General features: G+C 33.5%; 1 protein-coding gene across 1 annotated transcript; it reads right to left on the bottom strand.

Annotated features, from left to right (window-relative positions):
* Window positions 1–354: 354 nt before the first annotated feature.
* LOC120634250 lies at window positions 355–19,262 on the bottom strand. Its single transcript, XM_039904727.1, has 15 exons — window positions 19,226–19,262; window positions 19,043–19,145; window positions 18,294–18,446; window positions 14,280–14,371; window positions 12,929–13,010; window positions 12,557–12,638; window positions 11,378–11,576; window positions 9,565–9,691; window positions 7,652–7,814; window positions 6,597–6,687; window positions 3,767–3,833; window positions 2,524–2,585; window positions 2,327–2,450; window positions 1,244–2,173; window positions 355–566 (listed from the first exon to the last, which is right to left on the bottom strand). The coding sequence occupies exons 2-15, from the start codon at window positions 19,052–19,054 to the stop codon at window positions 438–440; spliced, it is 2,313 nt and encodes a 770-aa protein (XP_039760661.1). The 5' UTR covers window positions 19,055–19,145; window positions 19,226–19,262; the 3' UTR covers window positions 355–437.
* Window positions 19,263–21,055: the final 1,793 nt, after the last annotated feature.

Here is a 21,055-nt window from a genome sequence, read left to right as displayed (position 1 = left end):
GAATAAAACGAATTTGAAATAAAAAATTTATTGACTTTATTTATATGCCTTCTGAAACCATGTGTACAGTCATAACAGTCAAACTTGACGCTTAAAAAATATTATGAAATTTTTGAAATTAATGAAATGAAGGCAGTTTGGCGCAGTGGGTAGTGACCCTGGCTTCTGAGTCCAAGGCCGTTGGTTTGATACCCACAACTGGAAAATGTTTCTGTGATAAACATGAATGTTTTTCACTCTCCGGGTGTTTGTATGTATATTATAAGAATGTATGTATATTAAACATAAAATTATTCGTTAGTTATCTAAGTAGGTACCCATAACACAAGCTACGCTTACTTTGGGGCTATATGGCGATGTGTGTATTGTCGTAATATATTTATATTTATTTTATAAATGCATCTTGAACGGAATCGTGAAGAAAATTATTCTGGTATTCAAAAGCCGTGAAGAAATCTCGCCCGATCTGGCATGTAGTACGTATTGACGTGATCGTTCGGTCTGCGACGTTGGTGTTTTTCTTGCTTCGTTGGACGAACATGTCTAATGTCACGATCCTCGGACACCTATAACATAAAAGGCCTAGACTTAATGTGTAAGGCTTAATGGACGTAATAGATGCATATAAATCGGAAATGACACTTTCCAAAAAGTAGCACAGCTGTACCTACTGGCGATCTCAAGTAACAAAAATCCATCCAAACCTTCGTATTGGATAGGAGCTACAGTTACTATACTTCGCAATGAAGTTAAATATTAATTTGATGTTATAATCCACGAAAACTAAGCGAGTCTGTAAAGAGTACATATTACAGTTTCTTAAATCTTTACACTCCAGACCAAACATATCTTCCAAAACACACTCTGCATACTAAGGTTTTACATGACTCTTAAAACATTTCGAGTTTCCAAAAATATTTTTATCATCATCACATTAAAGTATTAAAAAACTATAAACGATGCTACAAAGAGTGAAGGATATTATCTATTTGAATTGAAGACAATTTTTATTGTTAATCATATAATCAACTGATTCATCAATAGATTTTATTGAATAATTGTCTCGTAAGAGTGCTTTGTTTTGCATGTTCAAAAGAAACTTAAATTCTTCACAAACTTTATTCAAAATCGGTCTACTAGCACCATAAAAAAAACATTAATTCCACAAAAACTGAAATCATAAGCAAGTAATCAAGCTAGAAATATTTATAGTAGATAAGAGGTAAAATATTTTTAGTCTTACATGTTTCGTGTGATGACTTCTTTTAATATTATTAATTCTTTTCTGTAAATTTACTAACTTTTGGTGATAATATCTTCTTCTTTCACTACCTAGTGGATAGTATTCGTACCCATCATTTCTTGAATGAAGATTTCCATGATTAAATTTTTCTCTAAGGTCGTGTATATTTCGGAGTTTTCTGTCTTCAAAATTTTCATTACCGCCAATAAACATACTTTTTGCATTCTTCCCATAATTTCGTTCCATTTTATTTTTATAGTTGGCCACTGTATTGTATTTATCTGCATTGAACCTATCAACTTCTGGTAAATTCTTAAAATTAATGTCACTAGTAATCGATTCATTCATTGAATCTTTACTCAATAACTTAAACTCTTGGTGCACTAAATTGGGTTTACCTATTAGAGCTCCATATATTTTACGGATTTTTTCATCAAACAGTACTTTTTCATTTGAATTCAATTCCATGTTTTTTACTTCTTCTTCTAGGTTATCTAAGATGGTCATGAGTTTTATATCATCTTCTCCTGGTGGGTTTATGCGAGAGTGTTTTAATGGATGATTTGTTATACTCAAATTATTTATGAAAGTATCCTTTTGATTTTCATATTTTAAAACATCGTTTTTATTTTCTTTACTTCTTTGAAGCGTTTTGCTATTATAATTAGTGACTGTGACTGGTCCACGAGATATATAGCCATCGCTATCAGAGGCTGGGTTCAACTGTTTTCCGCTTCTCTTTTTGTCTAAATAATTAGAAACAAGTTTTTGCACTTTAGTAAAGTCTTTTCTAGGCGCTACATCCTTTTTAAATCCTTTGTCTTTGATTTTATGGACAATATTCATAGTCACTTGTTTCCTTTTTTTAATTGGTAACTCAAATATTTCAGCCTTCGAAAATATGCTTTGCTTTTGTCTTGAAAAGTGTCTCTGTAATCAAAACGTAATTTTTTAATTTGAAATACTGCATTTTCCGCCAGGATAAATTAGCCACAATACTAGAATCAACTATAGTATTATAAGAAAGTTAAGTGATAAACACTTGATTACGACAAAATTCCTTAATATTTGGGTACTACTCACTCTGGCATATGTAACACCGGCCAAGCGATATGGTGATTTCGTAGTATTGTCAGTATGTGTAATTTTGGGTTCCTTAATAATATATCGAGTGTCTCCATCAGTTGGGAATCTTCTGGATAAATCGCTGAAATAATAAAAGGGATTTATTGATTGCCTCAGATAAAAAGAATAAACATTACTGAAAAGTTCATTAGTACCTTTCATAGTCCATGGCTTGTATGTTGTTGAAAATATCATTGTAATTATTTAACGGTATCCGCTGAAAAATGTAACAAGGAAATAAGTAAGTAAACATGCATAACAAACCTATAATACCGTTATGCACAACCCTGTATAACAATTGAATGAAAAATTTAATAACCCTCCGACACAAAATAATAGAAATAGTGCGAACGTAAAAAGCCATATTAAGAGAAATGTGAAAAAAATGTAATTCGCCTCTTTGTGGTTGCGGTTATTTGGATTTGAAGTTTGTCATTATGTATGTTATTCTAATAGTCAAGCCATAAATAATATGTAATCCGCCATTTTATGGAGTCGGCCATCTCGGACCGATTTTCATCAAACATCGCTAACAACACTGCCGACTAGTTAACTTTTCAAACAAAAAAATCTTTCATAATGAAGATTAGCGTAATGTAATCGAAATTTAAACAATAATTTTTTGGTATTTATAATCCATAATGAAGATTAGCGTAATGTAATCGAGATTTAAACAATAATTTTTTTTTTATTTATAATAAACATGTTTCAATTAAAAAATTGGTTGCCTGTAAAGTCGGTATACGGGCGAAAGTTTTACGTGACAACGACTTTGAGTGGTAAAATAATTTTAATGTGAATATTCATTCGTATAGTAGGAAGAAGGATGAAATAATAGTAACAATTTAAAACATTTATTTATACAAAGAATTATATTTAAAACATTAATTTATACAAAGAATCTCGCACTGAATTTCATATTAACAAAATTTTATTTTTACCTTTACACATACATACGTATTTATATACAAATATACATACAATAACTTGCAATACATTTGCGTACAATGAAACAGCGTTTACTACAAAGGGACGCGTGCCTTTCACTTTTTATGTCTGTCTCTCTCGCTCTTAGGCGGGCTAACCATGCCCGAGTGGAAGGGACGCGTGCCTCTCACTCGCTCTCATTGTGAGCGCATAACGTGAGCGGAGCGTAACGCAGTTTCTTGAAGTGTCACCCGGCAAACCAATTTATAAGACGTTGTCACGTCAAAAAAAAGCAAATCAATATCGGTTCAACTGTTCGGGAGCTACCATGCCACACACACACACACTGACACACAAGACACATCAAACTTATAACTGCCCGTCGTTTTTGCGTCGGGGGTTTGAAAAGGTGCATCTAATATTAAAAAGTATTTTGATACTATAAAGCCTCTACGTATGTACTTTACTTACCTTATTCACTGTATCGAAGTTATCGAATAAGTCGTTCCTCGTTTCCCTCAAAATACTGCTGTTGCTTCTAAAAAATGAAAATTTTGAAAAGTTGTTATTCATTTTATGAATTCCGTAGGATTTGAAAATTTGAATATTCAATGCTCTGTAAAAATTTTGCGATCAAAATCGATGTGGTGATTACCAATGTACATTGCTATCAAAATGATATACAAACAAACATGCACATTTCGGCATTTATAATATTACTAGTATAGGAAACTGTGTAAATTAGTTATAATAAATAACTTAATTATTCCCTAAATTATAATAATATTGTATTTACTTGAATTTCAATACAGGATATTGTTTCAAATACGTGTTCTATTTTTAAATGTTATAGATATATTTTAATGGCTCTGTAAAAGTGATATTTAATTGATAAACTTAATAATATGATTTATTAATATTATTTATACAATAAAAACATACTTTTATCATTCAACGATATAAAAAGGCGGAGCTCGAATGTAAGGGGATCATTTGTGTTTTAAATTTGGAAGTGAAATAAACGTCTATTGCAAGCGTCGTTATTATCTTGTTCTACCGTTATTTTCTAATACTAGCTAGTTCCCCGCTTTCTGTCCCCGTTTATTAAGGTTTTTTTACAAATCACGTGGGAACAGATTTCTTGGGATAGAAGGACCCCTATGTTACACTCCATCCAGTGTCGTGCACATCATACATGCACAAAGGCACTGCATACCCAAACGATTTTATATTGGAGCGGATTTATTCTTTTTTATGCTATATATCCGCTTTATGCATACCCTGGCCCTGTGCATGCCACTGACTCCATCTTTTCAACTATGCCAAAAAAAGTTGTATTTTTGATGGTTAGTTAGTGCATGAAGAAAGGTCAAACAAAGAAACAAATAAGCACGCATCCGCATTTATAATATTCATCATAGCCCACAAAAGTCCACTGCTGGACTTTAGACCCCTCCCAACGGTAGGGTTCTAACAAAGGCCCATAATCACTATGCTGGGCAGACGGTTTGGTGGTAGTAGTGGCACAGAGGACTGCTGCCCGAATTCAAATTCAAATTCAAAATTCATTTATTTCAAGTAGGCCTAATTAATAAGCACTTTTGAAACGTCAAGTTAGTCTGTTTGTAGTGACTCTACCACCGGTTCGGAAGGCAGATTCCACTGAGAAGAGCCGGCAAGAAACACAGCAGATTGCTCTTTTCCAACATCATTTTAAAGTTTAACAATCTTTAGAAATTTTCTGTTTTGTGAGAGATGAGAGCGGAGTGCCCTGCTTCCTCCGTCCTCCGGTATATTCCTTAGTCGCCTCGTACTACACCCGCGGGAGAAGGGGTGGTGACAACTGTATCCTAATCTAAACAAAAAGTGGATATAAACAGTCGACTTACAAGAAATGGTCATAAATGGTGGCATCTGCATATCGTCTGCGAAAGGTGCAGAAGTCATTTGTGGAATTGAGTATACGCTTTTATGATATGATTCCTAAGGTAATTTTGGACCTACCAATGCATAAGTTTAACGAATGTGTTAAAACACATTTATTACAGCGAGGTTATTATACAATTGATGAGTTTCTTAATGACAAGGTTGCTTGGAAGCATCCGGCTCCGCTTTCATCTCTCACAAGATAGAAAAATGAATGTTAAAATGTAAAATGAAAATTTTTGATGTTGGAAAAGAGCAACTGCTGAGTTTCTTGCCGGCTTTTTCTCGGTAGAATCTGCCTTCTGAACCGGTGGTAGAGTCACTAGACACGGACATACTTGACGTTTCAAAAGTGCTTGTATTAGGCCTACTTGAAATAAATGAATTTTGAATTTTAATTTTGAATTTTTACCGTCACCACGCGTCATTAATAAGGAAGTAAAAATGGTTAGAATTATTTATAATATTAAGGAAGGATAAATAGATAGTTTGTATATTTATGAAGTTCTGGTATTTATCAAAAAGAACAATCACTTGTTTACATATAGTGATAGCGAACGCAAAATAAATTATTGTATAAGCCACATTCCACAGCGTTATTTGGGAATAGTATTTTCATTATGGCGCATAAAATATACAACACATTGCCAGCGTCGCCAGCCAACCGAAACAAACTCGTAAATCTTGTAGATTTTAAAGATAAGATTATAAAATTGCTTATTGGGAAATATAATTATATCATCCAAGAATATTTAACAGACACAATAGTATAGTTTGACATTTACAGTGATATTATAATTTGACATGAAAAATAATAGATAAGATATTTGTAATTTTGATATCAGTATTAAATTTGATTCTTATTTTAATAATGTCGATTGATTTAACATAGTATTATTATAGTAAGTAGGAATCCCTAACAATATTATAAATGTGAATGTAAGTTTGTTTGTTACGCTTTCACGCGAAAACTAATAAACCGATCTTCGTGAAACTTTTTATAGATATTCTTAGAGGTATTAGAAATAATATAGTATACTTTTCATTGAAAAAAAAAATTACGTAAGATAAAAAAATGTTTGTAAAAAAAAACTCAAATCTCATAAATGACTATAGGTGTAGACTATGTAGCAGTACGCTGCCTGCCAAAATTATGCGGGCGAAGTCGCAGGGCACCTCTAGTTATATATTTTTTTTGCATGCCATCTTAGGCAAATTGTTTGTCCCTATATTTTATCTACCAACAATATGAAACCAATCTGCAAATAAACGATTTGAATTTGAAATTTGAATTTAAATTTGTAGTAAATTCACAATATACGCACACCTCATATTATAAAAAACATAGATAAAAAAAACCATAAACTTGACTTACCCAACTTTCGAAGTGGTAGTATCCTCGATGGTAAAAATTGGCAAGACGACCACAGAAGGCTTGCATTGATCTTTGTCCTTGCATGAATATGCTAAAAATATTATAACTGTGATGAACAAAAAGTTTTTTTTTTCACAGCTAGCTAACCTCCGTGTCGGGTTCGATTTCCGGCAGGGGCAATTTGGGAGCTTATAATTTATGAATTTTCTCTGGTCTGGTCTGGTGGACCTAGACGTGCAACTTTGCTACCGACAAATTCTTGACCTACCAATGCATACATTTAAAAAATGTGTAAAAACGCATCTAGTACAGCGAGGTTACTATACATTTGATGAATTCCTCAACGACAAGATAGAATGGAAGCAGCCAGCCTCGCTCTCATCTCCCGCAAGATAGCAAAATGATTGTAAATGTTGATGTTGGAAAAGAGCAACTACTGAGTTTCTTGCCGGCTCTTCTCGGTAGAATTTGCTTTCCGAACTTGTGGTAGAGTCACACAAACATACATACTTGACGTTTCAAAAGTGCTTATAAAGTAGGCCTACTTGAAATAAATGAATTTGAATTTGAATTTGAATTTGACAAAGACGTGCCACTAAGCGATTTAGTGTTCCGGCGCGATGTCGCGTAACCGATTAGGGGTATGACTATCATACTCCCTAACAGGTTAGCCCGCTACCATCTTAGACTGCATCATCACTCACCAATTGAGATTGCAGTCAAGGGCTTACTTGTAGTAGAATAAAAATGCTTGACTGGAATCTGCAATAAACGCATAACTACTTTTATCTACGTAAAAACTCATATCTTATTGCACTACTTGTTCACTATTCTACTATGACTGATATTCTAATAATCATTTATCAGTGTGGAAAATCTGTTTTATCCTGGGGTTGATTAGTCAACTTCTAAGGCAATAATTTTTCAATAATAGTTGAAACAAAAAATAAAATAATGAAATAAACTTTCCCCCTCGTTACCATAAACTTATTATTGAAAATTTATTGCTCCATGACCGTTTCCCGGTTTATTTGGAGCAAAAATGTAATGCTTACGTATCTTCCTGCCAGTTTCATAGCACAGACAAGTCTCATCTTCGTCGAATCCCACGGGACATCCGCAGCGGATCGTGTAACCGGGTTTAGTGGGTGGTTCTACGGTATAAATTGGCTCTCCGTACTTGGGACGCGATGAGAAATTGCAGACAATTTGAATGCACTGGAATTATTAACGTATCATGTATCTTCTTAATATATATAAATCTCCTGTCACGATGTTTGTCCGCGATGGACTCCTAAACTACTTAACCGATTTTAAATTAAATTGGCACACCGTGAGCAGTCTGGTCCAACTTAAGAGATAGGATAGCTTAGATCTTTAATAATTATAGTCGCAATTTTATTTTATTGCAAATTATTTGTCTTTAATTAATTGACATGTGATACATATATATACTACTATACTCATTTAAGGCTTAACGATACTGAATACTTTAAAAACAAAATCAAACGCAGACGAAGTCGCGGGCAACAGCTAGTTAATATTAAAAATCAGAGTATGCCCTCTTCCTTCTGCAGCACAAAATTAATGCCAATATCAGCAACATTCATCATTATCGTCACTTCAACAGATTCACGTCCACTGCTGCACCTAGATTATAATTAATTAATTTAATTTATTTATTTATTAAATCTGAGTCTTTTATATTCATTTTATTTTAATCCCCGAAATGAAATGATTTTATTTTAGTTATTAATAGATCTTTTGTAGGGCGTTCCAAACTCCACAATTCTGGGCCGCTTGTTTCCCGCGGATCCCCGCGCCTCGTTTTATATTATTAATTATCTTATATTATATACCTATTTATTTCCTTAAATACATTATTTACTTAAATACATACTTATTTTCATAATTAACTTAATTACATTATATAGTAAAGCACATTATTTACTTATTTACATTATATACTTACGTACATTATTTACTTTTTAACTTATTTATTTACTTCAGTACATTATTACTTTCGTATATTTTATACTTACATATATTATTTACTTATTAACTTATTTATTTACTTATTTACATTATTTAATCAAATAATTTACTATTATATACTTTTTTATTAACTTACATACATTATATACTTAAATACATTATTTACTTATTTACATTATTTACTCATATAATTTACTTACATTATATACTTATTTATTTACTTACACATATTATTTACTTATTAAATTATTTATTTACTTAAGTTCATTATTTAGTAACATTGTACACTTTTTTATTTACTTACGTACATTATATACTTAAGTTTATTATTTACTTATATAATTATCTTGCATTATATACTTATTTATTTACTTAAGTACATTATTTACTTATATTATATACTTACTTATTTCCTTAAGTACATTATTTACTTACATAATTGACTTATATTATATACTCATTTATTTACTGAAGTACATTATTTCCTTAGATACATTATTTACATTATTTTCTTATATAATTTACTAACATTATATACTTATTTATTTACTTAAGTACAATAGCACTGGCAGACTTTCTTCAGCACTGAAGTGTTAATCAAGTGCAAGTTGGTGGGCGAAAAAAGACTTTAATAATGTTTTTGAATACTTCTACTTATCATCATCATTGTCACATAAACCCTTTGCCGGCCCACTACAGAGCACCGGTCTCCTCCCATAATAAGAAGGGGGTAGTCCACCACGCTGGCCCATTGCGGTTTTGAGGACTTTTGAGAACATTATATGGAACTCTCAGGCATGCATGTTTCCTCACGATGTGTTCCTTCACCGTTGAAGCAAGTGATATATTTGAACTTAGAAAAGTTAGAGGTGCGTGCTGGGATTCGAACTCGGCCCCCCGAAAGGGAAGTCGAGCTCCTGCCCAAGCGCTATCCCCGCTTATATAACTAATAGAAAAAAAAAAAATACTCTACATTAAAAAATAGTTCAGCCAAATTGTCCTTGTACGCGTATTCTTTATAAACAGATATACCGCAGCCCATATGTGTGAGTGGTCCGTGAACCAAATTCAAAAATTTATTTCGTAGGATTGAGGGGCCCCTGTAAAAATATAAATTAAAATTAATTTATTTTTATTAATTAATTATTTTACTGGCCTACTACAGAGAACGGGACTCCTCCCACAGTGAGAAGGGGTTAAGGACGTAGTCCACCACGCTGGTCCAGTGCGGATTGGTGGACAAAAGGGCAATGCTGCCAGCATCTTTGGTACTATGCCACAAAGCAGTGGTTTCGAAGACGCTTTATATTTTATTTAGTTTCATTTTGGTACACGGGTTATTTTGAGTTATTTTCTTTTATAAGAACTATTCCACCTGTTTTAAGGTTACAAATAATAATTAAATTTATTTTTATTTTTTGAAAATCTTTATATAAACGGGTGATAACGGGCGATTTCTAAATTGCTCTGGCATCGCACCAGAGTCCTTCCACATCACTACAATGCTATGAAACTAAGTAACATAACATAAGATAGAAAGAAAATACATTTATTCATGTTAAGTGTTTACAAACCGTATATCTTACAAATAATATAGAAACAGAATGTCTGTGTGTAACACCAGACAGAAAGGGTGTACAGCTCAGCATTTGCCATGCATTTTAGGTACACTGGCCGCTGATTTTCAGCTGAGACCCTAGTGACGTTACGGTTAATTAAATAGATAAATAAAACTAAATTAAATAAAGTGAAGCACAGTTTATTCCCATCAAAGGGGATATAATTTATCTCCAGCACGGCAAGCATGGGCAGGAGACAATTATATCCCCGGGGGAAAGAATAAAAATTTATCTTCTCCCACAGCTTTATTAACTCTCAGAGCACTGGCGCACAAGTGGAAATAATATCCAAATAAAATATGTGTAGTGCTGCGGGAACATGATGTAGGAGAAGTTTACGCCTGTTATATTCTATCATTTATTATTTTTCTTTTTTTTTTTTAATTATTAACAATACTTAAGAATAAATTAAAAAACACTATTAAAAAATTTAAAAAAAAAAACTTCCACCCTCCGCTTGCGGGGCTTTTGAATGCCCAAGCAACCGGTGGTCAATGCTCCAGAGTGAGAAACCTCCTCACAATACGCGCCGTTTCAAGGACTACTGCCTTCTGTATCCGACCCTTGATCCAACAACCAAGCGAAAGCTTCTTGAGATGCTGGTCGAAGCTTTTCGCGAGAAGACCATTGACTGAAACGACGATCGGAACAACAACGGTCGACTCAACATTCCACATGGCGGTAATCTCGTGAGCAAGGTCCAAGTATTTAGATACTTTTTCCTTTTCAGCTAGCAAGGTCCAAGTATTTAGATACTTTTTCCTTTTTACCCCTGTTTATTATTACACATATATTTATTGGATATTAAATCCACCTGTGCGCCAATGCTAGGAGAGTTGATAAAGCTGTGGGGGAAGGTAAATTTTTATCCTTTCCCCGGGGATATAATTGTCTCCTGCCCATGCTAGCTGTGCTGGAGACAAAAATTATATCCCCGGTTATATCCCTGACAAGGAAAATTAACGTGTTCGTCTGCTAAAGCACGGTAACATGCAATAGGAGAAATTTACCCCCGTTTATTGGATATTAAATCCACCTTTGCGCCAATTCCGGGAGAATTGATAAAGCTGTTGGGGAATATACATTTTTCCCCTGGGATATAATTGTTTCGTGTCTATGCTAGCCGGGAAGCTAGGGCTAATGTGTAGAGCAATAAAAAAACATTACGATCTGTTGAACTGATTCACGTCCTCCGCGGAGACCGTCTCCTTCATATCCCACCACGCCTTCATCACCGACTTGAGGGCATACTTCACCTTCTCTTTAGTTAGCGTGGTATCGTTAAAATCAGATTTGTGAATTGGCATCCAATTGTTCAGAGATAACCGGGTCATGCCGAGCGCTTGGCCGACATTGGGAAACCTCTCTGGAATAATGAAAATATACAGTTAACTATTAGTAGTACATAATATACACAGTGGCGTTCCTAGGGTTTTGAATTACCTAAAGGATAAATTTAACTCGTCATGATCTCTAAGTCACCATTCTTGTTGTGCTAAATGACAAACTATATCAACAAATCTTTGAAAAACACTACGATTAAGGTCAGCACGCGAATTATGATTGGAAATTTCGATTGATAATTGGTTGGATAAAGAAATTACTATGCGCTGTTTGCCAAAATTAAAAGTAATTATAGATGATACTGTGCTCGCACGCCATAACTTGGCGAAGGAAAACATCGTGAGGAAACCTGCATGCCTGAGAGTTTTACATAATTTTCTCAAGGGTGTGTGGAGTCCACCGCACTGAGCCCTTCTCATTGTAGGAGGAGACCCGTGCTCTGTAGTTGGCCGGTAATGGGTTGATGTGACGATGCACTGTCCGACCAGTTTACTTATTCAGTCGTATGGCACTTTCTAACAATAAGCGGTTTGAATTATATATAATGAGTCAGTATTGATTTTATCAACAAATTATTAAGTTATAAATCTACGTCAAGATTCTCCAACCATGTGATAGTCCGAGCATGGAGATCACAAAGGTTGTTAGTGGGTCGACCAGTGTGTTGCCTTTTTTTTTCAAGAAGGCGCAAGATAAAATAAGCTCAAGAACGCAAGTAGCATTCTAAGACTAATTCTCATCTATATGAACTAATACTTTGTGTACTTTAGCTTCGTCTTATCATAATAAAAGTTACCATAACCTTCAAAATCAGTGATACATGGTTTTTTTTTATTTTATCGCAAATTTGTATGAAAATCTCTCTGCTGCTACCTATGAGCGTTTAGGCAGAAATATTCTCTAAAATATGTTTTTTTACTGTGAGAAACTCCGTGTAACATTTATTAATAGAGATTTGTGTAAATCTTTTATGAATCATAATGAATAATAAATATAACTCACTGCTGGATCTACACATATCCAAACGAAGAAGACATTGGTTCGCCCAGACTTGTGCAAATGTTGCCAGCTCTTCGTCCCAAACCTAAAATAAAAATTTAAAAATATAAATTTTGTACTAGGATAGCATAGAATATAACACGCATTATATAGTTAGGATAAGTGTTTATCTTGATTATACCTAATTGCGTTGGGATTTATAAAAAACTACACCTTATGTTCTTATGTGGTTTCCTGGGCTACGATTTTTCCTTACGATTATTAGTTCCATACGATTAAGCTGACCGCAAACTTTATGCCAATGACTGCTAGTCAAATACAGAGCTGGTACAGAGAATATACTAATGCGATTAACCAATAAGAAAATGTACATACCACTTTGAACATACCATAGCCCCTTGGCAGGGTTAGACCATTCTTAGCTTTTACTTGGCCATTTGCAATTTTACTTCGAATTCTGAAAAATATATAATAACATTTATCTTTACACTATCTTTACTTTTAAACATAGCACTTAATTTGGTTGCCACTTATATCAGTCAGTGGCGTTCATAGAGGGTATGCACAGGGTATGCATATGATATAAAATGAAGAAAATCTCCAGTGAGAGTTATAAAAACTTAAGGATATGCTTTGTAAGAGTTATGAAAAGCCTACCCTTAAGTATTTATAACGAAGTGTACATAAAAGACCTAAAGTCTCAGGGGTCTAACTCAATGGGTGTTCCACAAGGCGCAATTTTGGACCCCTTACTATGTTTAGTATATAATGATGAAAAATGCGGTGATTACGTAATGGGTAAGGCTTCAGCCTTCCTTTCGTGGAGACCAAGTTCAATCCCCGGCATGCTGCACAGACTCTTCAGAGTTATATAGATTTTTGATATAAGCAATTTGTAAATCACTTGCTGCATCGTGAGAATACCTGCATGCCTGAGAGTTCTCCATAATCTTCTCAACGTGCGTAAACTACGGCCTAAACCCTTCTCATTCTGAGAGGAGATCCGTGCTCTGTAATGAGCCGGTAGTGGTAATGATGATGATAAAATTACTAGCCATACCATATCAATAGCACTTCTGACATTGTACTGTTTACACATAGTCAATGGAAGAAAGAAACAAAAGAAGAAGGAACACTTTATTGCACGTGTGACAGACAGGAAAAGAAACAGTAAGGAGTATACAGTAAACAATGTTGACATGCAAAGGCGGCCTTATTGCTGCAAGCAATCTCTTACAGGCAACCTTTGTAGATAGGACTTACAGCTAGAGAACGGGATACTGCCAAGTGTGTTGTAATATAGACATTAATACCAAAATGCATAGATACAAATACAAAGATAATTTAAATAAATATACGTAATATTTATATAAATATATAACATTCATCTTTATATAAATATATTTCTTGTGTGCGTGTGTAACTCCTCCTAGACGGCTGGACCGATTTGAATGAATTTTTCGGTATGCATTTGGGTGGTACCCTGGATAGTTTAGAATCACAAATCAGCCCGACAGATGGCGTTGGAGTCAGCTAGTAATATATATAGGTAGATTTTAATAAATAATTTACAAACAATGAAAGAAACTATTAAAAGTAAACATAATTCTGATGGTATGAACCGAATCGTGGAGTGTCCATACGATAGACTTGTCCATCGGTTGAAATAATAATGGTAAAATTGTAAAATGAATGTTTAAAAAGAAAGGAAAAAATATACGAGAACCTGTTAGTAATTCTTAGTATGAGTTGCGCGTACTCTGGTGTTATTGTTACATTCGTTAAAAAATCGTAACAAGCAGTTCCCATGACTCTGGCCTGTAAAGGATAACGAAAAGGTGAAAAGACGATGCAGCCCCAGCCATGTAGGTACTGCTGGTTTGATAATTGTTATCTCAATCGCTCTGATACAATTACAGCGTTAAGACTTCGTTCCGGACACGTTCCAATAAATAAGTTTGCCTACCTCATTGGTAAAAATGAAAGTCCTAATTGCCTCACATGTGGGGTAATTGAGGATATTTATCACGTTGTGTTGGAATGTGTTCGGAATGAAAAACTCAGAATAAATTTACTAGATCGTTATTTAAGTATAGTAGATGTAATTAGCTTTTTAGCGTTTCCTCTTAGATCAGAATCAAAACTGATATATAAATTATCAAAATTAAGCTTAATTTGCTATACTCCGCGAAAAGCAGGAGAATCTGTGTGGTGTAATTTATAATTTCTTCAATCCTTATACTCCACACCAAACAGATCTTCGGCAATATACCCTCTTATAATTTCTTCAATCCTTTTACTCCACACCAAACAGATCTTGAATGTTTGGTGTGGAGTATAAGGATTGAAGAAATTATAGTTTAATTTTGATAATATATCATGGATTTCCGCAAAGTAACGCCTGTTTCTATCCAATACTGATATATAAATTAATTAGAGCATATTTTAGATTAAGAGAATAAATATCTGTACATAACTAATAGAGCGACATAGTCACATTAAGTGACTAGGCTCTTTAAATAAAGAGAAAAAAAAACGGTGAAGGAAAACATCGTGAGGAAACCAGCATTTCAGATAATTCTACATAATGTTCTCAAAGGTGTGTGGAGTCCATCAATCCGCACTGGTCCAGCGTGGTGGACTAAAGCCTTAACCACTTCTCATTGTCGGAGGAGGAGAACAGTGCTCTGTAGTGGGCCAACAATGGGTTTATTTGATGACGATGATGTCTATAAAAGCTATAGAACATTTACATAATACGCTAAGTAATAAAAAAATGCTTATACAGAACTGGTGAAATAAGAAAAAAACGCCTGAGCTATAGATAATAACAATGCTACTCCGGTTTCAAAAGAAGATATCATAAGTACCCAATTATTTTACTCATCTCTATAAGCTTCGTTAGTGAATATTATCAACTATTGAGACAAGAGAATATTATACAACTTGTAAATGTAAACCGAAATATTACTTCACAGGATTTTGAGGCACATTATTTACTGTCTTATTTGTGAAATTGAAACGCTAATAGTTTATGAGTTAACCTCTGCCATAGTTTTTACTGAAAAAAATCAGATACATAACATGCAAAATTAAAATCAAGTGACTCTTGTCACTTACTTAATCTATACCTTTAGATAATATTAAAAAGGGGTAGTTTGTGAATTTGTGACAATGTCGGCGGTAATCTCTGGATCTAGGTACTGAACCGATTTTGAAAATTATTTCACCAATATAAAGCCATATTTTATGTTAATATCATTGGCTATATGTTAACCTGAAAACTGAAAATAACTTTTCTTGGTAGTCGGATTAGCAAAGTAAGTCTGAGAAAAAACGGTCGAACGAAAAAGTTTCTTACGAACGCTGCCTTAACGATGAGAGATAGAGAGATATAGTCCGCTATAGCATATGTATAACTTTTAACGTAACACAAAGTAGTTTTTTTATATTTAAAAAATAATTAAAATCATAGACATGCTTATTGGTCATTTTATTAAAAATTTTGAATTGTTATCAAAATAAGTAAACTTATTGTCTCAAATATTTAAAACAAAAGACTTTTCCCCTATACTGCATTTAATTTGGACGAATAATTAAAGAGATAATAAGAGATAGGTATAGAACCGCGACCAATTCGTACCTAGTCTTTTGGGTGTTTTTTTTTGTGTTTATAGACAAGCGCTTGACAGCAATCACAGCGGATGGTAAGTGATGAACCAATTCCTAGTCTTTTAAGTGTTTTTTTTTTGTGTTTATAGACAAGCGCTTAACAGCAATCACACCTGATGGTAAGTGATGATGCAGCCTAAGGTGGAACGCGCTTACCTAGAAGATGCCTATTCGCTCAAGATTTGAAGGTACTCATATTGTACTGGGGAAAATTGAAGCTAGGTACCTATGCAAGTGTAGGTCTTTTATCTTCAAGAGGTTTAATAAGTATATAATTTTAAAGTGGTTTAGTAATATATAATAATTAATATATATTAGTGCAGAGGGCGCACTAATATAGCGAGCGCAAAGATCTTCCATAATGAAGATTAGCGTAATGTAATAGAGATTTAAACAATATTTTTTTTTTATTTACATAAACAGGTTTCAATTAAAAATTTATTTAATAAACACTTGTATGTAAAAAATAAATATGTTTCTTTGGATTTAATATTTTCACTGGGTGTCGGGTGATTCCCTATGAAATATACTCATGCACCCTTCAACAGTATATCGTAATTCGGTTACACGTTGCATATTATATTTTTTTTTAATAATTGTCGTTGTCTTATCCGGCTCTGATATTCTCATTAAAGTTTCAGTGTGACACCTTTATCACTACACGCTTCTTAAAGTTAATTTTGCAAACTTAAAATCGAGGTGATAAAAGTTTCAACAAGAAATAAGTAGGTAACAAGTTATTAGCTTGCCGAAACGAAAATTACTCTAGGATTTAACAGAATACCTAAGTAAGTTTAATTATGAAATGTATAGCGTCACTGACCATTATTCTTATTATGTAAGTGTATAGCGTGATAATCCCTATCCCTATCCCTATCCTTTCCCTACTAATGTTATAAATGTCAATGTAAGTTTGTTTGTTACGCTTTCACGCAAAAACTACTAAACCGATCCTCATGAAACTTTGTACATATATTCTTGGAAGTGTTAGAAGTAATATAGGATACTTTTTATCCCGTCATTAAGCTCGGTTCCTTTGGGAGAGGGGATCAAAGTGTTTGACGATTTTACACCATAACTCCGACAAATTATAACCGATTTATATAATTATTATTGTACTATAGAGGTTATAATATGTGTTTAATTTTGCCCAAACTTTGTGTAGATCTGTGGTTGGAGATAGAGTACAGAACTCCTCAGCGGACAGCGGCAAACTCGCGATACTGAATACTTTAAATTTTTTTAGAACTAAGTACAACTGAATTTAATGCCCCTTCAAAAAAACAAAATCAGACGCAGACGAAGTCGCGGGCAACGGCTAGTATTTTATAAATTTGCATTACAAAATTGCCCTATGATGTGCGGAAATTTCTATGCAAAAGATATCTTATTATTGAAATATTGATATAAATTTATTACTTTGGCAGTTACCTTGGCCAAAGAATTAGTTTGGCCATCCAAAGTAGCAATGCTGCCAGCATCTTATGAACTGTGCCTCGCTGCGGTGGTTTCGAAGACGTTTTAGATTTTATTTAGTTTTAAATAGTTAATTTTCGGTTTTATTCATAAAACTAATGTGAAAGTAATTATAATAAACCAAAATATTTTCGGCGACAACGCTCGCCGGGTGACATGGCCACCCTTGTGACGTCATAGGCAAATAAGAGCTTTAGTGAGCTTGATTTTGGTATTGATAACAAAAAACTTACCAACTGATTACTTATTAATCACAAAATACTTGATATACGCAGAGATTTTCGAAATTCATGCGGTACAAAATTATGACTTTAACATAAAAGTTAGACATAAGCTGTTCCTGGTTTTTTTTGTAGGCATTATCGAGCTCTTCAACTTTTATTTAGAACTCTGTCAAATATCTCATCGTGTAAAAGATTGTCGTTTTCCGGTTATTACCCGACTTAATTTGCAAATGAACAAAAAAATAATTTCAGTTTCAGGGTAATATAGCGTATAATAGCCACCAACAAATAAAGTAGTTTTCTATTGCTAAAATAATTTTTTAGCAATGCAAGGTAACGCCAGCTTCTTATACTGTGATTGAACTCACCGAATTATAAAGGCACATAACGTGCGACCCTTCTCCACATTCTCCAATTCTGGGACAGTAGTCGGAAACATTGAGCGCTCTCTGAGTATGGATGTCCTCAACTCGCGAACATTTTGAAACACAAATGTATAGTGCTATAGTTAAAATACGAATCTGTAAACATAAATTATAGTGTTTATTCAATCGATTTAAGAATATATTAAGGAAACCGTTAGAGCCGAGCTAAATTCTGCGCCTGGTAAAAAATAATATCATAAAAAAAAATCTCGCAGAATGAGAAATTGCTTTTTTAAAATAGTAGGCGCGTTAAATAAAATAAATTCGTTTAAATTGTTTTTCATCATCATTAATCATTATCATATCAAATAGATGCCTGATCACTGGGCATAGATATATGGTATTCCAAAATTATACGTACTCTCCGACTCTATTGGTGATCATCTTATCGCGTGGGGGGACACCAGTAGTTTTTTATAGCTAGATACTATCGGATAGGTCGAGTCATTGCCAGCCCCCTACAGCGCAACCCCTTCTCACTCTCTCAAAAAGCTTAGACCGAAGTACACCACGTTGGCCAAATGCGGATTGATAGACTTTTGAAAAATCTCAAGCCAAACAGACCAAATAATTAATCTAACTTTTATAGCATCCAGGGACTCACACAAATACACTCTTTTGTAAAAATGTACTTATACATCAAAATGTAGAAAAGGAGTTCAGCGAAAAATAAACGTACATAATATACGAACCTGATTATGCATTATATTAGATACATTATTCCATGTTACTTATGTTTTTTTTATATGTTTGTAGTAATACACTTAATGTGCAAAAAACTTGAATGTACACGTCCTAAAATAATTATTATTTATGTTAATGTATAAAATAATATCGGTACTAACATTATTAAACAATTTAACTGGAACTTGTACCTAGTTACTACTTAATGCACTATTAAAGTGTAGGTACTCTGATTTCAAAACATCCATGTTTAGTGTTTTGAGTAGAAAAGTCATAAACTATGCGTTAAGCAACAACGTAAGAAACGCTTTAAATGCATTATTAAAGTCGATTATGAAGCACCTATTAGTAAATTATTTAGTAATATACCTATAAATATCTACCTACAATGATTGTTATCTAAATCAGAATAGGTAGACTACCTATCATATTGTTATTTTTGCAATATCGCCATATTGAGAAATATGGAATTCAGTGGTAAATTTTTTAAGTGGGTATGAAATGTTCAAAAAAATTCTACATACCAGAAAGCGCGGACGGAGTTGTGTGTATGTTATGTCCTTTGTTAAAAAATTATAAACAAAAAATAATTAGAAAGTTAAAGTAATAGTTTGGTAAACAAAATGTAACAGAATTACGAAACAGTATTGAAGGATGCACAAGGCTATTTCATAAGGAATCACACTGTTAAAATATTAAATCAAAAGAAGCAAATTTTTCATTCTACCTGTTTATTTATGACAACCCTATTGAAGATAAAAGACCGAACCGCGCATAGTACCTACGCCACGCGACCCGTGCCTAATAAAGTGACAGGAGTCAAATGATTTAAATTTTGCATGTGAGGCTGTATATGATTTCTTTCAGTAAAACTATGGCAGTGGTTTACTAAAAAACTATTAGGTTTTCGGGTTTACAGATAAGTCTCAGAGACAGTACATAATATACAATCAAAGCCTGTGAATTTTTTGCGGCTTTCATTTACGAGTTGTATTAGAAGCATCATATATCGAGTGTAAGAAATGAATCACTAAGAAAATCGAGTGTATATATATTCACCGGCAACCACGCCTTCCAGACCAGAACACATTAATGCTGCCTGCTGACAGAAATGCTGCTTGGCAGCAGAAATAACCATGGCGGGATACTTCATAAGCTACTAGTGCTGCTACTCTGAAACCTAATTCGTATCTTTGAGCAAAACAAAGTAATAAAGTTACCTAAACGCAATACACTTTATCATAATTTGTGAAAGTAACAAGGTTTTACTGCCTATATAAAAACATGATGAAGGATGTCACAGTCGGACACGTTGGTAAAGTCGTTATATTATGTTTTACGATATATTTTCAGCGAAAATTCGTTCGCACTCATTACGCCGAAACCGACTCTAATTTACGAGATAACGTTCCCTTTCTTGACTCACTCCCTGAATTTTGAGGGCTCGTTTGAATAATAAAGTTAAATTACTCAGTATAGCCGAAATGTAAAATTTACATATTTTATTAGGTGCGTGTTTACATTGTATTAATTGTATTTGTCAAATATCCTTCGTTATTCGTAAAGGGTTGAATATTTATTCAATACGTTTGAAAATGAATGATAATTGAAAAGTTTATTGACACGGATAGTAAAACTTATTTATCCTCGAGACTGCATTAAAAGCCTAACTAGTACTAGTAGTAGTAGCCTAAATAAAAAAAAAGTTCTGGAACTCACTAGGCCAGGGGTTCCCAACCACTTTAGGGAACGCTAATAAAATTAGAAATTTTGAATTTTTGAAATAGATCGGTACCTAATGATTAGTTAAGCGGATGGGCACAAAAAATTAAAAATCCACTATTTCCATTAAAAAAATATATTTTAACAATTAATATTTAAGAAAAATGAAACTACACCAACCAGTGTAACAACAAATAATGTCAGCTTGGTGATCTCCAAAATTTTTTTCAAAGCGTGGACAAATAAAACAATTTAAGGCGTGGCGGAGAAATTGAATTATTACTGTTAGTTTTTTTTTT

Source organism: Pararge aegeria, chromosome 23 (assembly GCF_905163445.1).
Source record: "Pararge aegeria chromosome 23, ilParAegt1.1, whole genome shotgun sequence".
NCBI classification, from domain to species: Eukaryota; Metazoa; Arthropoda; class Insecta; order Lepidoptera; family Nymphalidae; genus Pararge; species Pararge aegeria.
Note: the sequence above shows the minus strand (reverse complement) of the source record. Positions and strands in the feature narration are given on the sequence as shown.

Coding starts and splice junctions, on each gene's coding strand:
- LOC120634250 (XM_039904727.1), bottom strand. Junction 14,372..18,293: donor TTATGTGCCTTTATAATTCG/GTGAGTTCAATC, acceptor TATCCTTTACAG/GCCAGAGTCATGGGAACTGC. Junction 7,815..9,564: donor TGGCTGAACTATTTTTTAAT/GTAGAGTATTTT, acceptor TAATAATTCCAG/TGCATTCAAATTGTCTGCAA.